Raw genomic sequence first — 21,338 nt, 5'->3', positions numbered from 1 at the left:
AGCCATAAATAAATAAATAAAAATTTTTAAAGACTGTGCTTTCACTGCAAGGGGCACAGGTTTGATCCCTGGTCAGGGGGCAGTTCTGCGTGCCGCACAGCATGGCAGGAAAAAAAAAAACATAGTTTGCACATGCTCAGTCATGTTCTACTCTTTTCAGCTCCATGGACTGTAGCATTCCCGGCTCCTCTGTCCATGGAATTTTCCAGGCAAGAAATATTGAAGTGGGTTACCATTTCCTTTTCCAAATACACACACACACACATACACACATATGGCAATGTTGTTTGTGCAAATTAAAAACACATACACTCAATAACCTGTAGTACATTGAGTAATGAATCCCCAAAGATGTCCACATCTTAATCCTCTGAATCTCTAAGTTATTAACATCTTATATGGCAAAAGGGACTTTGCAGATGTAGTTAAGGATCTTAATATGGGGATATTATCCTAGATTACATGGGTCAGACCAATATAATCACAAAGTCTTCATGAGAGGGAGGCAGGAGATCACAGTGTGAAGTAAATGTGACAACAGAAGCAAAAAGTTAGAATGATGGAAGAAGGGGCAACAAGCTAAGGAATGCTGGCAACCTCTCATAGCTGAAAAGGGCAAGCAAACAGATTCTCCTCTGAAGCCCACAGAAGGAATGAATCCAGGCCAAACCTTGATATTAGACTTCTGACCCCCAGGGAATAAATTTGCATTATTTTAAGTCACTAAATTTGTGGTAATTTGTTATAGTAGCAATAGGAAACAAATATACAACCCTACATATTTTATAAATGCATGTGCTAAGTCGCTTCAGTCGTGTCCAGCTCTTTGCAACCCTATGGACTATAGCCCGCCAGGCTCATCTGTCCAAGGGGATTCTCCAGACAAGAGTACTGGAGTGGGTTGCCATGCCCTCCTCCAGGAGATCTTCCCAATCCAGAGATCGACTGTGTCTCTTACGTCTCCTGCACTGGCAGGAGGGTTCTTTACCACTAGCGCCACCTGGGAAGCCCCATTTTATTTACATGCATAATTAAAAACATATCAGTCACATTATAGTGCCATCTATGGGAGAAAACAGGGAGTAAAAATGGAGGTGATAGAATAAAGCAAGAGAAGTGGCTTGCAACTCCCCATATTCGAGGTCCAGTAAAGACAAACAGAAGCAGGTCACGGACTGCTCTATAGAAAATAGGTTAGATGCTATTATAAGTGTGGCAGATACTCTGATTATCAGCTTTAAAGGTTTTTATGCTATAAAATCAGTCTCCCTTGTATGTTGATTCTGTGAAGGTAGTGCCCTGAGGAGCAAACATAAATATTTTGGTACCAGAAGGTACATTGTTCATAAATCACTGAATTTCTCATAAATTTGATTAGTGTGACCCCAAGACTGACTCTGGGTAGCCTGACAAACTCAAGTTTCCAGGCTTGTGAACTTGGATGGGGACTGTGCCAACTGCCTTATAATCATAGAAAGCCCCTGAGCAGCCAGCCTCCAGCTTGGTGTTTCTCCACCCTTCGGACTTCAGCCTTACTCCTCTCTGGGTACTGAGCATCTGGCAAAAGGCCTTACAAACAGTAGGCGCACAATATTTTTCAATAGCCATCCCTGCTGATCTGGTAGTTGGGATGTGGTACGTTTGCTGTACCTGTTAGTGGCATGCGGTGACCCCCACCTGCCCTCCACTCAGACCATCTTTCTAGTTTTATTACCTACTATCCTATGTTCCATCTACCCCTGAGGACTTACTCTTCTCTGAACACTTCAGAGAGGTGTTCCTAGCCTTTGCAAGCACTGTTCTGAGTGACTAGAAGAGCCTTCCCTTTTGTGAAAAGGAAGCTCAAATATTACTTGTTCTCGGAGATCTTTGCTGTCTCTCCATGTATTCATTTGATCAATTATTCATTCATCTCTTGACTCATTCAACAAATATTGAACACCTCTACTGCCAGGAACAATGCAAGGCACTGAAAACATAATGTAAGCCAAAAATAAAAAGGTTGCCACCTTCAGGGAGGTCTAGCAGGAGAGCTCAGCTTTTACAAATATGACATATTATGTTCACATTGGTGAATAGACAATTACCAACTGAGATACAAGCTCTGAGGAAACACAGTTCTTTGAGTGCACATAACTAAGGAAACTTTATTTATTTATTTATTTTCAGATTAGGGAGTGTTGTGAGTAGAGGGGTTCAAGGAAGGCCTCTATAAGAAAGTCATAGTGAACATCAATTTGGAGGTGTGAATCGGCATGCTGGGAAGTATTCCAGACAGAGAGACTAGAAGGAACATGACAAGTTTCAAGGATTGGGAGTGGCAATGGAGTTGGAAAGCAGAGAAGAAGGGGAAAGTGATATAAGATGGGGAGCTGGGGCGGGGAGAAGTCAAGGCACAGAGGCAACATGATCAGATTTGCATTTTGGAAATCTTATTCTAGCTGCTATAGGGTGAATGGATTATTGTGGAGAGCAAGAGAGAACAGATGGTGGGAGGCTTTTGCAATCCTCTAGGGGAGATTAGGTTGAAGGTAACGAGGAAGAAGCAAGAAAATGAATTCCAAAGATAACAAAAAGGCGTGAAGAAGAAATTCGAAGGGGAGGGAAAGAGGAATTCAAGAATAATTCCCAGGGTTGTGCGATAGGAAACACTGGAGTCAGGGAGAGAATCTATGTGTCCTGTACATTTGAAACCACGGCCCGTTCCCCACTAGAGGGCAACCCCTCCCATCCTAACCAGGGTGTTCTAGGTTCTCTCATTTTCAGCCCCCTGCCTGCCAACAAGCAGATGCCACGCCTCTCCCCAGTCCTCCAGGCTTGCTGTGTTGAGTTCCAATGATACTGGGCTTTTCTCTTTTTTGGCACTGTACTGTTTTATTTCAACTTTCAAACAATATGAAGAGGTAACAACCTCTGACTCCGAATCATGCAAAGTAACAATAAAGGAATGAAAACATAGCAACAACAAAAAGACAGTCACTTAAAGGTGTTTCACAGCAGTGCTTTGGCAGTACTGGCAAGTGTTTCTGTCCAATGGTCTTCAACAAGAGAGGTCAGAATGAATCCCTTGACCTCAGCAGAAGAACCCCCACATTTTCCCCCTGATAGTTTACACATTCTGAGTCACCACCACACACCACACCCTTACACTTGCCAGACTTTTGTAGTTCACATCTTAGAACAAGTAACTGTGTATTGTGCATAATCACAACAAAACATAAAAATAAAAGTGCGGTAGAAAAGTAAACGAACTCCCATGTTTCCAGTAAGGCATCAGGGAACTGCTGCTGGCTGGGCCCTTCATTTCACCAGATCAGAAGAACTTTGACTTACATTTCTCAGCAAACCCAATATTCAGAAGCTTAACCATCAGGTTCAAGTTAAAAGTTTAAAAAACAGTCTTCCTTTTGTGTGTGTGTGTGTGTGTGTGTGTGTGTAAATGTTTCATAGAAAACATGAAATCGAATTCTACTTTATTTTAAAAACTGAGTATTTTTAATAGTAAAAAGTATAAATAAATATATATATATATATAAAGGGCTTCCCAGGTGGTAAAGAACGCACTTGCCAATGCAGCAGACATAAGAGACACCGGTTTGATCCCTGGGTCGGGAAGATCCCTGGAGAAGGAGATAGCAATCCACTCCAGCATTCTTGCCTGGAGAATCCCATGGATACAGGAGCCTGGGGGGCTACAGTCCATGGGGCTTGCAGAGTCCAACAGGACTGAAGAGACATAGCACATATATATTTATATCTCTCTTTTAAAAAAGACATTTAATAACAGTGCTTCAGAAGACTGAATTTAACCCTCAACCCCTCACCCTCTCAAGTTGTCCACCGGGCACAGACACATTAAGGCAAAGGTTCGGAGAGACGTGGCCGCCTCCGAGGCGGGCTGGGGCCACGAGAGGAACACACTGCGCTCCTGCAAGGCCGGTTCAGAACGGCTTCTCCCTCCTGTTCACCAAGCTGTTCTGCATCCTGAAGTAGTCTCGCTCCACTATGCTGATGAACAGGCCCATGTCCAGCACGCCTGGGATCATTTTGATAGCTGTGTTCACTTTACTCCATTTGTGGACCCGGTCAAACTTCCAGCCCAGGATAAAGTTCCCATTATCCCTCACCACACGACCTGCCTTGTTGACAGCCAGCGGAAGTTAAATCGCACCCCCAAACTTCTGGGTCCCGGTTCAGCTCACTGCGACATAGGCCATTGGATGACCTCGATGGGAATCCCCTTGTGCCACTGATCCCCGCGGTTCTTTGAATCTTTCCTGAAATCAGCGATCACAGTGAAACGGATGGCTTTGCCGGCCACATATCCTCTGGGTGAGGCGGCCTCCACCGCCCTTATGAGGTTTAGGTCAGCATCTAGTTCATCAGCACCATCGATGGTGTGACCGATCTCTGGTTCACTGAGAGAGAAGCGATACTGTAGGGTAAGCTGATGGGCCTGGAAGGAAGTGGGAATACAAACGTGGTTTGGATTCCCTCATTTCACTCTTTTAGCTATTCGTTGCACTGTGTGGACAATTGTAGAGTCACTACCAGTTCCCAGCACTTGGTTATTCCTCACCTCCTTCTCCACCACCGCACAGCCTGCCAGCTTCTTGGCCTCCTCCGCCTTTGACATCATGGAAGGGCCCAGGCAGAGGTTGTTAACCTCCTTGCCCCCAGTACTTGTGCTGCCAAGGCCGAGCTGCACGCCTCCTCATGACTGCCCCAATGATCCTCATTTGAGTTTTCTTTCTTTTCTATGAAATGAAGACCATATCTCACCATTCATACAGCTTGAGTGAAAAAAGAATTTTCTGATGTTGCCCAGAATCTTGGCTTTTTCTGTCCACTGAAGCTGGAAAGAAAACATATGGAGGGAATTTGGAGGAAATAGAAAGGTGGCTTTAAACCTCAGCCAGCCTGGAGGGGAGAACATGCCTAAGAACTGTGGCCCCCTTCCCGCCCCCCCCCCCCCCAAGAATCTGGGGGATCATATAGATGAGGGCTCACAGTCAGGGGTCAGTGATGTTGAAGAAGGAATTCATTGGGCCTGAACTCCATCTTAGGCCTGTTCATGCTGATCATGCTCAGCCACCTTTCCAATGGGCTCAGAACTCTGTGTTTAGTGCCTATGAAAACAACAACAGAAGGATAAGACCCCCTCCAGACAGGGGAACCTTGAAGATCGTATCTAGGTTACTCATCGCCTAAGAGAAGCCATATACTAATCACCCCTTCCTCCAGACAGGCCATAAATTTTTCTTATCAATCGGAGTGTAACCTCAGGTTTATTGATTATTGGCTAATTGTTTGACTGTTTGAGCACATGAGCACATAGCACGTGAATCATAAGGTTATTGGGATTGTATTTTCTTTAGTTTATGTAAGTCTCAAGGAATTTGGGTGATGGGTTCAGACATGTACACGTGGGGTATAAAAGATTTTCACAAATGCTGGTCGGGGTGCTTGGCTAAGAGGAGACTCTGCCTTGGGCCCGCCAGTGTAATAAACGGCACTCCACTATCTGCATTGTCCTTCTGAGTGAGTTTGTTTCCCGGAACGCGTGGCTAAAACAATGTGGAACAAATGTGTAAGGATCTCGTCTTTTTTTTCCTCTTGCATTGTTTCAAAAACAGTAACAGACTGGAGTCAGGCTGTTGTTGCTTAGACACTAAGTCCTATGCGACTCTTAGCGACCCCAAAGAACTGTAGCCCACGAGCCTCCTCTGTCCATGGAATTATCCAGGCAGGAATATTGGAGTAGGTTGCCATTTCCTTCTCCACGGTGTAAGGTAGCCCAGCAGTTGGGTCCATTGTCTTTCATGAATTGTACTGTGGCCTCATTTCTGTAGTATAAGAAAAAAGGAGATAGAAAGAGAAAACTACAAGGGGGGCTCTGCAAAGACTGCTGTAAAGGTGAGCACCAAACACAGGATGTGATTAGCATTGAGTTAGAATGTAACTAACAGAAGCTACAGGTACACAATGTAGCTCATGCAGAGTTTAAAGGAGATGCATATAGAATGTAGCTTACATATCAAGTTAGCCTTGATTACCGACTACAGATCCGGAAGTTAAAGTAAAAAAAAAAAAAAAACTCAGAAAAGGACAAGAGAAAAAGGAAAACTTTTTTCTCTTTTTCACTGTAACCTTTCATTTTTGTTATTGTTCAATTTTCTCCAGACCTCTCCGCCCGTTTGGAGGCAGTTCCTCGACCCAGGCAGACTTTTCCCACAAAGTGTCTGGACAGGGTCCCCAAAACTTGACGGTCTAACTCTGATCAGAGCTGAGTCAGGGGCTGGGGCCAGCCTCCAACACTGTCAGCTTGCCTCACTCAGGACGCAAGCCCTTCCACAATGCCGACTGGACCTTCCCGCACCAGTCCCGAGACCTCGCGAGAGTTCGCCAGCGCCCGTTGTTGCCCAGACTCAGAGCAGACGCCTTCCTGGACCTCAGAACTGTCTACTCTTTCCTCTTCCACCCCGCGCTCGGCTTTCCGATTGGCTGGTTGAGTCGGGTCATTTTTTTTCCTGGCCAGAAAGCGGCTCGGCAACTAGTCCTTCTTTTGGCCCCGCCTCCGAAGCCTGTAGATTGGATAGCTGAATCCTGCGTCACGCGCCTCCGCGGGAGCGCAGACGAGCCAATCAGGAGCTTGGCGTATTTTACAAACTGGGCAAGTACCTGGAGCAGAGGCCGAGAGAGTCGGGGGGAAAAGCGAAGAAAGTGGGGGAGACCCTGAGAGGTTCAGGGGGAGGTGCGGCACGGAGATCTTGGAGGGAATGAGGGCTGCCGGCGCTCGTAGGGAAGAGAGGCAGTTCGGGGTCCCGGGACCAAAGAGTAGGCTCAGAGTGTCAGGAGATGACCGAAAAGCGCCCTTGCAGGCGCCGGGTCTTCTGGGCGCGTGGATTTGGGCGGAGGTAGGAGTATCTGGAATGTCAGGACCGAAGCCTCGAACTGGCTGACCTTTGATCCCTGATCCTTTTTTCTCCTTTTCAGGAGTAGTCGTCATGACCACCCTCCAAGCCACGAAGGATCCTCTCCTCCGGGGTGTATCTCCCACTCCTAGCAAGATTCCCGTTCGCTCTCAGAGACGCCCACCTCTCCCCACAGTCAAACCCAGCGCCCTGGACCAGGAGAACCAAGATCCAAAGGTAAGAGGAGCCTGGGGGAGTGAAGACAGTAGCTACAAGGAAGCAGCAATGCACCTCAACGCTGAGCTCAGCTTTTTTCTCCCCTACCCTAGAGATTGGGGCAGAAGCTCAATATTCAGCGCCCCCTCGCAGACTCAGCAGGCCCCAGGCTGAAAGCCACACGTCAGACAGAGCAATCTGAGAAATTGCTGGGGAGCACTCAGCTCCGGAACCCCTTGGAAGAGCTCAGGCCTAGCCATGGGGGTCAAAATGTGGGCCCTAGGCCACCTCCCCAGACAGGTATCTATTGGGTGGGAGAATGGGTTGGTGCAGTGGGGTTTGGGGGCTTTGTAATCCTGCCTCTCCTGCTTACTATAATTCCTAGTCCCTGCTCCTAGAAAGCTCTTTGCTCTTAGAGGCCCTTTCTTTTCTTCAGCAATGTGTCATCACTTCTAAAGCCTTTTCTGGCTCCTCTAGTCACTATCAATTGCTCTTTGTTCTAATGATTTGCTGAACTTTATTTACTTGTTTGTTTATTCATTCATTTATCCATTCATTAATTCATTCATTTATTAGATGCAATTTATGGGATCTTGGTTTCTGGACCAAGGATTGAACCTGGGCCAAGGCAGTGAAAGCACCAGGTCCTAATCAGTGTACCGCCTGGGAATTCCCTGCACTTCTTTTATAATATGTCCATACTTTGACTTGAATCTGTTACCTCTCTCTAGTTTGATGTTAGCTTCCTGAGGATGGGGGCTTTGTTGTATTCATCTCTGGGTGGCAGTGTCTAGAATACTGTCTTATGCAGATTAAAATCCTATGAATGTTTGTTGAGCTAAGTTCAGTTATATGAGTCTCTTTGGCTCATGCACCTCAAGGTGACAATGCTAGGCTCCCCAACCCCTCAGCCTCCCCTCCTTCCTGTCCCTCCTCGCCTTTCCTTCTCTTCTTCCCTTGCAGAGGCTCCAGGGACCGTAGAGTTTGTGGCTGACCCTGCAGCCCTGGCCACCATCCTGTCAGGTGAGGGGGTGAAGAGCTGTCGCCTGGGGCGCCAGCCCAGTCTGGCTCAGAGAGTACTGGTTCGAGGGAGCCAGGGAGGCACCATCCGGAGGGGTCAGGTAATGAGCCGGGATAGGAGGAGATCAGGCTGGGGTAGGCTGAGAAGGGAATCCTGAGTCTGTACTGAGAGTCTCTTTTGGGGTCCCAGGATGCCCGGGCCTCTGCATATTTGGCCCCCAGAACCCCTACCCATCGACTGGACCCTGTCAGGGCTTCCTGCTTCTCAAGGCTGGAGGGACCAGGGCCTAGAGGTCGGACCTTGTGTCCCCAGAGGTTGGAGGCTCTGGTGAGTGTTCTTTAGGGGCTGATACTAGGTGCTCCTGGGAACTCCTTCTAAGGACACAGCTGGGCCTTGGGATGGAGGGTACCTCCTGGTAAGCAGAGGGGTTGTATGGAGGCCGATGGGGTTGGTGGTGAAACCTGAAGGTTTGGAGCCTGCTTCTGACTCTCCTTTTTCTCTTGCTCCTGTGTGGCTCAGATTCCACCTTCAGGATCATCCTCTCACCCCTCCGCTCCTCCCTGTTTCCAGGAACTAAGAAGAGAGACCAGTGGCAGCAGCAAGTAAGGAGGGGGTCATTTGGAAAAGAATGCTTCAGTGTCTGATACAGGGCTCCCTCAGGGCTGGGCCCTCTGGTAGCTTTAGGACTTCCCACCAGCCTGGGGGTGGGGAGAGGGGAAAATCTGTGAATGCCCAGGGTGAACCTTTGCAATAAAGTTCAGGCCTTCGTAGTCCGGCCTCAATATGGCATCAGTTTCTTCAGGTTGTGAGGGATGGAAGGGGAAAGAAATGAGATGTACCATCCCTTGTGTAGTGGCTAGAGCTTAGATTGTGGGAACAAATGGGGTTTGGGTTTGATTCCTGACTCTCAGCACTTACAAGTTGTTCAAGCTTGCCGTACCTGCCAAGCTTTAGTTTCTTTAGTCTGTCAAATGAGGACAATGTTTGTATCATCATTTGAAGTTGTTGTGAGAATTAGATGATGTTTGTAAAGCACTTTGCATGGTGCCCAGCTCTTATCTGGTACTCAGTGACTGCTTGCCACTGTCCTTGTTGTCCTCAGGACTTCAGTGAGCCAGGCCTCAGGATCCCTTCCGGAGACCTCTGTGGAGCCTGGTGAGTGTGTCTGGCCATGGAGAGAGAACGTTAGCTGGGAGCCTGCTTGTAGGGAGCAAACCGAGAGAAAGCTCGGGAGGGCTGTGGCGGGAAGGCCAGATCAGGAGGAGCAAGAGACCTTCATAGGCCAGAGGTTTGCCCGGTTGCACTTGTGTCAGAGGAGGTAGTCCCCGTTTGTATCCTCTCTCTGCCACTTCCTGCAAGATTTAGTTTTGACTCACTGTCCTATCGTCAGCCCTTCAGAGCCATCACCACACCCCTAGCCCACTCAGGGTATTCAGATTAATGAGTGACTACTAATCACTGCAGATGGTGACTGCAGCCATGAAATTAAAAGACGCTTACTCCTTGTAAGAAAAGTTTTGACCAACCTAGATAGTATATTCAAAAGCAGAGACATTACTTTGCCAACTAAGGTCCGTCTAGTCAAGGCTATGGTTTTTCCTGTGGTCATGTATGGATGTGAGAGTTGGACTGTGAAGAAGGCTGAGCACCAAAGAATTGATGCTTTTGAAGTGTGGTGTTGGAGAAGACTCTTGAGGGTCCCTTGGACTGCAAGGAGATCCAACCAGTCCATTCTGAAGGAGATCAACCCTGGGATTTCTTTGGAAGGAATGATGCTAAAGCTGAAGCTCCAGTACTTTGGCCACCTCATGCGAAGAGTTGACTCATTGGAAAGAGTCTGATGCTGGGAGGGATTGGGGGCAGGAGGAGAAGGGGACGACCGAGGATGAGATGGCTGGATGGCATCACTGACTCGATGGACATGAGTCTGAGTGATCTCCGGGAGATGGTGATGGACAGGGAGGCCTGGCGTGCTGCGATTCATGAGGTCGCAAAGAGTCGGACATGACTGAGTGACTGAACTGAATTGAACTGAGATAGTGCTGGGTTCAGAGGAGTACTGGATGGGTCCCCAGCCTTGATGGTGCAGTGGTGGCTGTCAAACTGGCGTACGCTTTCCGGAGGTTGCAACACCATGTGCCAGACTTTGATGTGTGTTTCAGACACTACAGCAAATTTCCTGTCTCCTCCTAGCTTCTTCTCTCCCTGAAGGGGGACATGAAGTTGTCACTCAGTCAGATGAAGGAGGAGGCGGCCCCCTCGGCCTGGCCCAGCGGGTACCACTAAAAGAAACCCGAGATAAAACCCACACCAGGGTGAGATGGGACCCTCCTGGGATGGGGGAAGGGGCAGAGGATGTACATGAGGGATTCCCCAGCAGCACTGAGGATTGTGGGTAGAGCCAAACAGTCCCCGCTTGGATCTCAGCATGTTCATTGGGTCCTTGTTTGTCCTAGATGGACCCAAGCCCTCTCCAGAGTGGCACTGGCCCCTGGAGGCCTCCAGAGGTCACGGTCTGATACATATTAGGTCACCATCAGGTCAGTGCTGAGAGTGAGACAGATCTGACAGCTCATTCATTTCCTCCACACACAAGGGTTTATTGACCAGCTACTGTGTGCCAAGCACTGTTCTAGGTTCTGGATATACAATAGGAAATAAGTTCACATTCTAGAAGGGGAGACAGAAAATAAATAATCATCTAAAATATATAGTATGTCAGATGGTTATAAGTTATCTGTTAAAAAAAAAAAAGTAAGGTACTAAATTGTTAGTTGCTCAATCATGTCCAACTGTTTGCAATTCCATGGACTACAACCTGCCAGGCTCCTCTGACCATTGAATTTTCCAGGCAAGAATACTGGGGTAGGTAGCCATGCCCTCTTCCAGGGGATCTTCCCAACCCAGGGATCGAACCTGGGTCTCCTGCATTGCAGGCAGATGTTTTACTGTCTCAGCTACGAGGGAAGCCCCCAAGATACTATAAGGGAAGGAGAACTGGAGGGAGTGGGTGGTATTGCAGTTTCAAGGGTCAAGCGAGTATCCCTGAGGTGTGGCTACGTGAAGAGCAGAAAGAGTTGAGGGAGTGAGCCCCGCAGATATCTGAGGGAAGAACATTCCAGGACATGAGAACTTCAGATGTACACAGGGGGTCTACCTGGTATGCTTAAGGATCAGCAAAAAAGCAAGGCTAAAGCAGAATAAGAAGGAGAGGAAGTGAGAGGTTAGAGCAATGACAGGATTGGGTTGGGTAAGGGTTTATAAACCAGCATAAGACCTTGGCTATGACTTGGAATGAGTGGAAAGCCATGGGGAGGGAGATGATCAAGGGAGGGACATGGTTTGATTAGCTTTTAAAGAATCACACTGGCTGCTGAAGTGAGAACAAGACAGAGGAGTGCCAAGTGGGAGGGATCACTCTTCCACCTGGTTCTTCTCCACAGGACGGCTGTGACTCCTGCCTGATGCCCTCCCCTGGCCAAGCAGTGCCACTTGCCATCACCCGGCCATCACCCTTTGGACGGGCTCAGCGTGTACCATCCCCTGGCCCCTCAGCTCCAGTTTGTATCTGTAGCTACTGGGGTCTGGGCAAGGGCAGAACAGTCTGGCTGGGATCCCTGCTGGGTCTCGATCTGTCCCTGCTCAGCCACCCCCGTCTCTCCCCAGATCTCATATTCAGTGTTGCGGCGTCTCGCCACCCGCCCCAAAACCCAGTTCACACCGCTCCCATCAGCCTCCAGAGTTCAGCAGGTAAGAGAGGGCAGGGGAGGTCACAGGCCTAGGCCAGGACTGGGGGAGGAAGAGGGTGATGGATGGGTGCAGGGAGAGTCATGGCATCTCACTTCTGACCCAGGCCCGAGGGTTGAGTGGCCTCTCCCCTCAACCTTGCCCTGAAGAGCCCGCCCTGCCCTGGGTAAGTATCTGAACTTCGCCATCCTGAGATACCTGATTCTGTCCTGTTGATGTCAGGCCCAGCATTTTTGAGGCAGGTGGGCTCTTAAGAAAAAGCTGCCTAACCCTCCAACTCTCCCTGCTTCTCTGTTGCCTCTTCTAATCCAAGTCTGGGGACACTCAGTTAAGGACCTGATTCCTTCCTCGTGAGGGTGGGGCTCACACTAGTCTTCTTAGCCCAGCCTGGCTTCCTCATGTGGCCCCTCTCCTCCCATGTGGCAGGAGCAGATTGCAGTCCGGTTATTTGACCAGGAGAGTGGTATAAGTTTGCAGGAGGGGCCTGGGAAGCCACCCACGTCGACTCCTTATGGACCCCACCCCAGCAGAACCCCCAACCTCCAGGAGCTGAAGATGCAGGTGGGCTGGTGTGGGTAACAGCTTCAGTGGCTGACGGACATTGACGGGGCTGGGACTGAGAAATAGGAGTGGGGGTGGGTGGGCATGGGAATAGGACGGTGTGGGTCCAAGACGTGCTGTTGACATCACGCTCTCTCCTACCTACAGCGCATCAATATCCTGCAGCAGCTTTTGAGACAGGAAGTGGAGGGGCTGGCAGAGGGCAAGTGTGCCTCCCTTAATGGAAGCTCCTCTCTGGATATGGTGGAACTTCAGCCCCTGCTGGCTGAGATTTCTAGAACTCTGAATGCCCCTGAAAAAATACCAGAGGCTTTTCACCTTCCTGGACTGTCACAGCACCCTGAGCTGCCAAAGCCCTACTTTCCAGGGGAGTGTGGGGAGCCAGAGTCCTGCCCTGGGAGGGGGCCTGAGATGGCCCCGCCCTGCCCTCCAGCTGAGCCAGGCTCCCCAGAGCCCTGCCCCGGGAGGGGGCCTGAGAACCCAGAGCCCTCCACCCAGGAGCAGCCTGAGGCAGCAGGACCCAGCCCTCCAGCAGAACCTGGACGCCTTCAGGCCTGCCACCAGGGGCAGATAGGACTCCCAGAGCCCTCCACTAGGGTAGATCTGGGGGTACCAGAAGCCTGCTCCCTGGAGCTCAGAAATCCAGAGTCCAGTCCACGGCCCCGCACCAGTCAGTGGGCTCCAGCGACCACCAGCCTGACCTTCTCCTCCCAGCGCCCACTTTGTGCCAGCCCCCCTATCCGCTCACTCCAGTCTCTGAAGCCCTCACCAGGCCTGGCAGGTAAGGAGTTGCTTGGGTGGGGTTGTGAACAAAGGAGGTCCTCACCTCTTGCTGGGAGCAGGGCCTGCCCTGCACCAAATGATCCCATGCTTTCTTTCCCCTACCTACCTTGCCCCAGCCTGGCTCTCCCACTGGGGTGGGCAGGTGGGTGGTAGGGCACCTTCAGCCCTGTACTCCTAATTGGCTTGGCCCTGGTAGGGGGTGGGAAAGGGCAGTATGTGATGGGAGTCTTGGACTTCAGAGTCCACCCTGAATTCTTCATGGCCCTTGGCCCTCAGGCCCCAGCCATCCGGCCCCTCGCACCATGGCCCTGAGGCAGCGCCTCAAAGCATGTCTGACCGCCATCCAAGGCTTCCACGAGGCCTGCCTGGATGATGAGTGTGCCTTCTACACCAGCCGAGCCCCTCCCTCAGGCCTCACCAGGGTCTGCACCAACCCCGTGGCCATGTTGCTGGAATGGCAGGATGCCTTGGTGAGCCTTCCGTCCACAGCCAGCTGTACCTGCACAGAGGCCTGTGGGAAGTGGGGGCAGGGGGCGGACCTCGGCTTCTTTACAGTGGGAAGAGCTGGGTACAGTTCAAGAATGGCTGGGCTGTGACGAAGTCTTCTTTCTCCCTAGTGTTTTATTCCAGTTGGTTCTGCTGCCCCACAGGATTCTCCTTCATGAGGCATCCGCGTCCACTCACTCCTGTCCTGTCTTGCTCCTTCCTTTTAACCTTATTTATTTTCCACACCGTGGATTGGAACTGACACCCTTTTGTCCTTCAATAAAGTTTCTAAAGTGTCCAAGTGTCTTCCTGTGGTCCCGCGTAGGCCAGCTACTGCTGTGTTGTTCTTGTCCACATGGTGGCAGTGTTCTCCAACTTAGAGGTCAGCCCTGGGTTCGCCCCCTCCCCCAGACTCCCTCACCCAGGAACTGACCAGGTCACCCCACCCCTGTCCACCCCACCCTCCCAGCAGGCTCTATGAGTGAATCTGTTGGGGGGCAGAGGTGAATGTAGGACTTTGGGGACCTGCTTTTCTCTCTCCTCGAAATCTTGGCCACTCCCAGGAGCCATCAGCAACTCACTCATTGCATAGAGCTCCCTAGAACTCTTCACCCCGCACCATCAGCAAAAAGCAGAAGCACCAGACCCGTATCTCTGAGATCATCCCTTGTTAGTGTCACTCTGGTTGGTGTCTCCTCTAGGAGAAGGCCTCAAAGCTCTCCTGAAGCTGACTCCCTTGCCGTATCAGAGTAGAAACCCTGGGCCGCTTTCTCTGCTCCCAGAGGCAGACCTTGCCAGGGATAACTAAACCTTGGCCTCTGACAGGGTGTAATAGGGTAGGGGTCCTTGAGAGGAGTTAGGAGGGGTTCAGCCACTTTCCCCTATTCTGCACCAAGTTAAGAGGCACCCACATTCTCCAACTTTACTTTATTGGAAGAGGCAGCAGCAGCTGTAGCCCCAGGGCCTAACCCATATGGGGGTGATATGGAGACTGTACAGGATGAGTTTTAAGTGCTAGGAAAGAACAAACTGGTCCCCCCAGTTCACAGGAAGACTGCCAAAGCTAGAGCCTGAAGCCTGAAAATGGAGATGAGGGAGGAGGAGATGGCAGAGAAGTCATGACAGGACCAGCGCCTACCCCGTCTCCTCTCCCCCCACCCAGATGTGTTCTCCCTTCCCCAAAGCCAGCGTTTCCCTTTTGTTTTCTGCCTTCCGTGCCTCTGTGCTACAGCTAGTGAAACTTCCCTAGCTTTCGGCAGAAGAGAGGGCCACGACTTGTGACCCGCGCCGCTCTGCTACCCCGGCTTTCACAGGCATGCGCACGGATGCTGGTGGTCCCTTCCCGCGTCGCTCTGCTCCTCCCTCCGGCTTGCTCAGCTCCCCAGCCACGTAGTTACACCCCGGAGCACTAAGAGTCCTCCCATTAAGGCCACCTCCGGGAGCAGGAGGGTCCGTCCACCGCCAGGCTCTCAAAGCATGGGGTGGCGCCTTGGGTGGGGCAAGCTGAAGGTGGTAGGGAGGGGAGCAGAGGCGAAGGGCGAGCGAGGGCGCCCGGGGTCGGGGCCGGCTCAGTCCGGGTAGATGATGAAGCCAGAGAAGGTGCTGTACTTGTTGGTGTTACCGCCGTGCACCTTCCCGCCGTCCAGCTTGATGAAGACTTCGTCGCCCACATCCAGGTGCAGGATCACGCTGTTGCTGGCGTAGTCGTAGTTCTGGTCGGCATCCTGGGCGATGGCGCTGGCCCGGACCTAGTAGGGAGAACAGGACAACCCACTCACGCTTTCTACGGAGCTGGGGTGAGGAGGGGTCAGTCAGGGAGGTGGAACTGGACCTGTGAAAGCGACACGACGGTAACAGACTGCAGGGGTCGGGAAAGACTAGGTGCTTCTCAGGCACCGCCATTCATTCCCTCACTGCCGGGAAGGGGGCAAGTTTCACGCTTTCTCTGGTCCTCCATTTGAGCTATAAGGTGGGAGGTAATAATAGAACCTACCTCATCAGGTTGTTTGGATTAAATGAGTTACTACATGTGAGGTGTGTTAAAACAGTGCTTCGCACAAAGGAAACGCTATATAGATTTTCTATTAGTATTATCATTTAAAAAATGAGAATTCGACTGTAGGATAATTTCTAAGATTCTGAACCCGCTTTGACCTCCTAAACTCATGTTCCCATCCCCCGGTGACAGGGCACAGGCATGCCTGTAGGTGTGCAAGCAAGGGTGCGGGCTGTGGGAAGGTGCCAGTCTATATTCGCCCCTCCTAGCCCCCGAGGGTGCCCCGACGTGGGGATCGCTTTCCGCCCCAACAGGTAGCCGCTCCCCTTTCTGGTCTTGCTGCTGCAGGTCGCCTCGAGCCGCCAGTCCCCTCCCCAGCCCCCCTCTTCCTGTCCCGCGGGGGCTGGTTATTAACTCATTAATTATTCATCATTATTCTAATCACTATTTACCGTCCCCAGGGCCGCAGCGCCCGCACCACAGAATACAGAGTGGGAGCCGCGGGGCCCTCCCCCCTCGGGAACTGACACACTCTAGATACACACACCCCCACGGCCCCTCACAGACACCCTGCATAGACCAGGCACACCTACTCAGTGCCACAGGCAGGTAGACACCGCTCCACTCTCACACCTGCGAACCCGCACCGACACACTTCATGCACATACACTCTACAGTCTGATACACACACACTCTCACTCCCTTTCCCTGGGTTCCCGGGGTGGCTCTGCTGGGAGGAGACCCCAGAATAGTGCCTGCAGATCTTGGAGGCGAAAGGTGCTGCAGCTGTAGCAAGACCCGGGGTTTGGACAGCTGAGAGGAGCTGGCCAGATGCGCCTGGTCAAATGACCCCATGGGACAGCAGGGTGAGGAGGTCACAGCTCAGCCCTAACCTTACAAACCGGGCTTCCAGCAGCCCAGGCACAGTTCCCCACCCCCACCCCAAGGCCTCTCTCCCTCCTTGCTGCGTGTCTCAGGCCAGACCCTGAGCTGAGTCTTTGGGGCTTTTCTCCCAAGCTAAGGCAGCAGTGACTCCGACTCTGACCACAGGACCCGGCTGGGGTCCGCGGCTTCTGTCTTTTGCCTCCTTCCTTCTCCCAAATTCATTCCTGCAGGCCACCTGGCTGGCCCTTGAGCTGCCACGTCTTCTACCTCTGCCTACTGACTCTATTAGCTGAGGGCAAAGGCCACTGTAAAACCAGGGACCCCAGGCCTTGGGACTAGCCATAGAGTTGCCTGGAAAATGAGCAAGTGTTTTCTTTCTTTTTTACTTTATCCTCAAAAAATCCAAGCTTAATGCCCCCACACGGGAGCAGCTACCAACTACCCACCGCCTGAAACTCAGATTCCACGCTAATTTGAAAGAGCCGGACTCTGGGAACTAGCCCATGGGGTGACTGTGTAACCTAAAGGCCAGGAAAGCTGCACCAGACAGGACGAAAAAAGAGGCTAGCTGGCAGGGTGAGATACCAGAGAGGCTTGGTGTAAGCTGCCTACAGATGGACTGTGAGGTAGCAGCTGCTTATACAATAAGATTTGCCTTTTAATTCTGACACCGTTCCTAACGTCTCTGTGAGACCCTGGGCAGGTCATTTCCTTTCTCTGGCCCCCAATTCCTTTTCTGCTAAGTGAAGCGATTTCTAAGTTCTTGGCAAGCTGGCCTTCTTGGATTTAGTGACGCTGTTTGGGGAAGAGATTCGGGTTGTGTAATGAAAGCAGGGGGCGTTTAGAAAGCTTCCCTGTCTGGGGCTGGGTGGGAGAGGGGCATCTCACCTGTCCATTCTTCATCAAGTCGGCCCACATGCTGGTGCCGTCACCGCCGCGCATAAGCACATGGTAAGCGAAGAAGTAGACACCCGGCATAGGGCAGGTGAACTTGCCACTGGCCGCCTCATAGGCGTTGCCTACGTTGGTCACCACGTCGTCGAAGCGCAGCACCTCGTAACCCTCGTGTGGCCGCCGCAGGCCAGCATAGAAGGCAATTCGAGGCACGTAGCCGGCAGGGGGCGCCACTCCGCCGGGGCCTGGGCCGGGAGGGCCCGGAGGACCTGGCCTGCCCGGCTCTCCTGGAGGCCCTCTAGGACCTGGTGGTCCCGGGGGCCCTCGCAGACCTGCCTTCCCGCGCCGGCCCGCCTCTCCCTTGGCGCCGGGAGGAAAGGGGGGCACGGAGGCGGGTGCGCCGTCGGGTCCTGGGCCTCGCGGCCCGTGCGGGTCGCACACCATGCGGCAGCGACCCAGCATCTCGTAGTGCGCTGGCCCCTGGGAGCTGTGCACTAGCAGCGGAATGGCCACCAGCAGCAGCAGCACCATGGCCACCCCGACGGCCGCGCCCGCCACCCGCTTGCGGCGGCTCAGCCGCGACGCGGCCAGGGCCAGCAGGTCCTCCTCACTCTTGGGCGCAATGGTGCCGGAGGCCTGGGGCTTCCCGCGGGCCCCGGAGGCGGTGGCCGGGCTCGGGCTTGTGTCGGGACCCCCCCGACGGCTGCGCCCGGGCCCCCCACCCCTTCGGGCTCCCGCCTCAGCGGTGCCGTTCCCCAAACCTTCCGTCAAGGCGGAGGTTCCCCCGTGGACCAGAGGCAGCTCCAGACGGTTCAGAGTCCGTGGTCCTCTATTACCCTCTCGTTCAATCTAACGTTCCTGGGCGCCTGAAATCGGCGGCTTCTCGGACGGCTGGTTTCTTACGGATCTAGGATGCCTGCTCTCCGGACAGCTGCTTTCTCGAGGATGGCGGCGCCTAGGTCCCCGGCTACCCAGACGGATCGTTCCAGCCGGAGCTGGGACTGCTCTCCGCGCTCTGGACGTCCCGGGCTCTGCGCTGCGGGTGATGCCCACCGGACGCGACCTCCTCTGCAGGTTTGCGCTCTGGCTCTCGGCGAGCCCTGACCCACCTTCCTACCCTAGCCGCGGCCCAAGCCGCCTGCTGGAGCCCTGGCCCCACGTCTCCCTCCTGCTAGCGCGCTCCCTCTCTGCGTCCCTAACCTTCCTCCCCTCCCTCCCTGGGCGGCAGTGCGGGTGGTGTGAGCCGGCGCGCGGCGGGAGCCGCTATAAGCGGCCGGGGGAGGGGGGCGTGGGGGGGCCGAGCGACCCCTGGCGCCCAGAGAGGGAAGCGTGGAGGCGGGGCAGGCCTCGGCCCCAGTCCGGCGTCCCCCCAGCCTCTCGGTTCCTGACCCGCTCTAAGGCAGTTCTGCAGGGATTCACTGCCCCCACCCTATCCTTACTTTCACCCTCTACCCCGAGTTGGTATTCCCAGAGCCTGAAGGAGGCCACAAATAGCGATGGGATATAAAACGGTCGAGATACACATAAGAAGATAGAGGTAGATTCCTGAGCAAAAATGAGCCCTCCCCGGCTCCCCCCACCCCCACCAAAAAAAAAAAAAGCCCGCAAGCAAACAAAAAGGACTAGGAAAGAATAGAAATTTGCCTCTCAGTGCCCATGACCAAATAATATATGGTCAAGGGTTCAACGGGTACGTGTTGGCCCGAACTGGAAAAGGCAAATGTCGCAGGCACCTCTGCGCCCCTCGACCCCCAGTGTTGAGGGGCGCAGAGCAAACGAGAGAGCGAGGGAACAGAGTGAGAAAACAGACCAGCCTGGGAAAGCGAGCAGGAAACCTACAGGAAAGCAGAGAAGGAGCTACAGAGAAATCAAAGGGACGGAAAGCCAAATAGAGACGCAGAGACAGAGACAAAGCTTGGAGAAGAGACTAACTGACAGCCCCAGAGGGGGAGAGGGAGAGACAGAGACGGAGAGAGAGAGACGGGAGCCGAGACAGGTTGACAGATCGAGAGAGAAATGTAAATGGCGCGCTGCAGAGAGACACCCAGGTCCGTGTTCGGACTCCAATGTGACTTATCAACTGTGGGGAAGACGCGGAGGCGGGGCGCTTCTTGGAGCAGCGTGTTAGGCTCTGGGCCTGTGCATCCTGACACTGTGCTGGCAAGTGTGGTCGTGTCCATGGGACCCTGGCCTTGTGTGTCCCTGGGTGAGTGGGATTGTGGATCGTGTGTTGTCTTTGTGTGTATATGTGAGGGCTGTTGGAAGGGAGGCTTTATATTTGTCTTTCTCCTAGTCCCTAAATGTGGTACCCCACAAAAGTCATCTCTCCTGTCTCAGGACTGAAGTGTTGAGTTTACTGGGGAGAAAGGGTCAGAAGGCCCTGCAGGCCCAGCCCAGCCCCACCACTGACTGCCCTTGTCCTAGACCTTGGCCAGCACCAGGATCTCTGCCCCTTCCTCCTCCCTCAAAGGGCTGTGGTCAGATGCAAACTAAGAGAAGTTGGACCTCACATAACAAACGTTTGGGGGAGGGACTTGAAATTGGTTATGCAAAGTAATAGAACAAATAATGCAGATTCAGTGCTAGGCATCCTCCTGTGAGAGGTGAGTGGTCATTCCGTGGCCAAGAGGAAACATCCTTCCTCAGGATCTGGCCCCTCGAGGGGAAATTTCCTGCTCACAGGGTCTCCGGGGGCCAGAAGCTTGAAGAAGGAGTCCCAGGACTGGCAAACTGGGATATCTGGAGGCCCTGGAGGTAGATAACTGCAAAGGATCTCTTAGAGACTAGGATAAGCCACTACTGTAATGTATAAAAGTACAATACATAAAATGAGAGCCCAGGATACATCAGGGCATGATTATTGGGTGGAAAGTGATTCCTTCATCTCTTGTTTCCTGTTCCCCTTCTCTGCACCTCCCTACCCATTATGGTGCAGGAAGAAAGAGGTTGCTGAGGCTTGGCCTGTTGGAGGGAGGCCCCCTACTTGCTTGAAAGGGTTGGGAGAGAAAGGATTGGCAGTCAGTGGGGGAGGGGCCTCCTCCAACCATAAATACAAATTTTATTCAAGGTCTTTGTCGCCATTTGTCTTCCTCGGGGGGCTAAGGGCCATGTTGCCCTGTGCATGTCTAATTCCAAATCTGCTCCCCCAGGCTGGATGATGGATGGGTCAGAGAGGAGAGAGCAGGCCAGGGCTCACACTGGCCTCCCTGGCCGATCCTCAAGCTCCATCGACCCCAGGTCCTTCCACCTCTCCTTCCTCCTCCCCCTTCTCCCACCACCCACTCACTAAAGGCCCTCTCTGCTCAGCCCTGCTCCCCACCCCTCTCTCCGACTTACCAAAGCCCTCTTTTTGAGCTCCTCCACCTCAGCCCTTTTCAGGTCCTAGCCCTCTTCTCTCTGGAGCTTGCCTTCTCCTCCTGTCCCCAGCCCAGACTGTGAGCTTCGGTGACCAGCAGGGCTGCAAGGCGGCAGCGGGTGTGTGTGGTGGGGGAAGCAAGCTTGGCTCACAGGAGCCGAGGGGCCAGCTCCATGAATTTATTCATGTTCTGTTGCTCTTTCCCCACGCTCTGGAATGAAGCTGCCAGCTCACCAGGTCCTTATTGCTTCCCCTGCAGCTGTCACATTCGGCTGAGGAAGGACCTGGGTAGGGTCAAGGCCAGCTAGTGCTCCTGGGGCCAGAAGCCAAGTGTTTGGGCTCAAGAGGAACTGCTGGGGCCCAGGCTGGGTCTGGAACAATTTACTCAGAGCTCCTTGGGCAAACTGAACTGGGAGACCCAGTGAGGTGATGTGGTTGGGAATGGAAATAGGTAGAGATATGTGCTTCAGGGCACAGAAT

General features: G+C 52.7%; 2 protein-coding genes and 1 pseudogene across 2 annotated transcripts; 1 reads left to right on the top strand and 2 right to left on the bottom strand.

Annotated features, from left to right (window-relative positions):
* Positions 1-3,941: 3,941 nt before the first annotated feature.
* LOC128048102 (ribose-5-phosphate isomerase-like) lies at positions 3,942-5,204 on the bottom strand (annotated as a pseudogene).
* Positions 5,205-6,858: 1,654 nt separating this feature from the next.
* On the top strand, positions 6,859-13,991 carry TROAP (trophinin associated protein). The gene is given in 16 exon segments (XM_052641102.1): positions 6,859-6,897; positions 6,899-6,917; positions 6,997-7,151; positions 7,244-7,430; positions 8,094-8,251; positions 8,341-8,478; positions 8,671-8,753; positions 9,254-9,306; positions 10,345-10,466; positions 11,595-11,711; positions 11,818-11,901; positions 12,005-12,064; positions 12,325-12,459; positions 12,607-13,240; positions 13,519-13,712; positions 13,860-13,991. Coding segments are annotated over 16 exon segments (2,226 nt in total). The 3' UTR covers positions 13,908-13,991.
* Positions 13,992-15,296: 1,305 nt separating this feature from the next.
* Positions 15,297-18,034, bottom strand: C1QL4 (complement C1q like 4). The gene is made up of 2 exons (XM_052641080.1): positions 17,498-18,034; positions 15,297-15,476 (listed from the first exon to the last, which is right to left on the bottom strand). Exons 1-2 carry the CDS (start codon positions 18,032-18,034, stop codon positions 15,297-15,299), a joined length of 717 nt encoding a protein of 238 aa, XP_052497040.1.
* Positions 18,035-21,338: the final 3,304 nt, after the last annotated feature.

The sequence above is a fragment of the Budorcas taxicolor genome, chromosome 5 (genome assembly GCF_023091745.1).
Source record: "Budorcas taxicolor isolate Tak-1 chromosome 5, Takin1.1, whole genome shotgun sequence".
In the NCBI taxonomy this organism is placed as follows: Eukaryota; Metazoa; Chordata; class Mammalia; order Artiodactyla; family Bovidae; genus Budorcas; species Budorcas taxicolor.
This window is presented reverse-complemented; position numbering and strand designations above follow the sequence as displayed.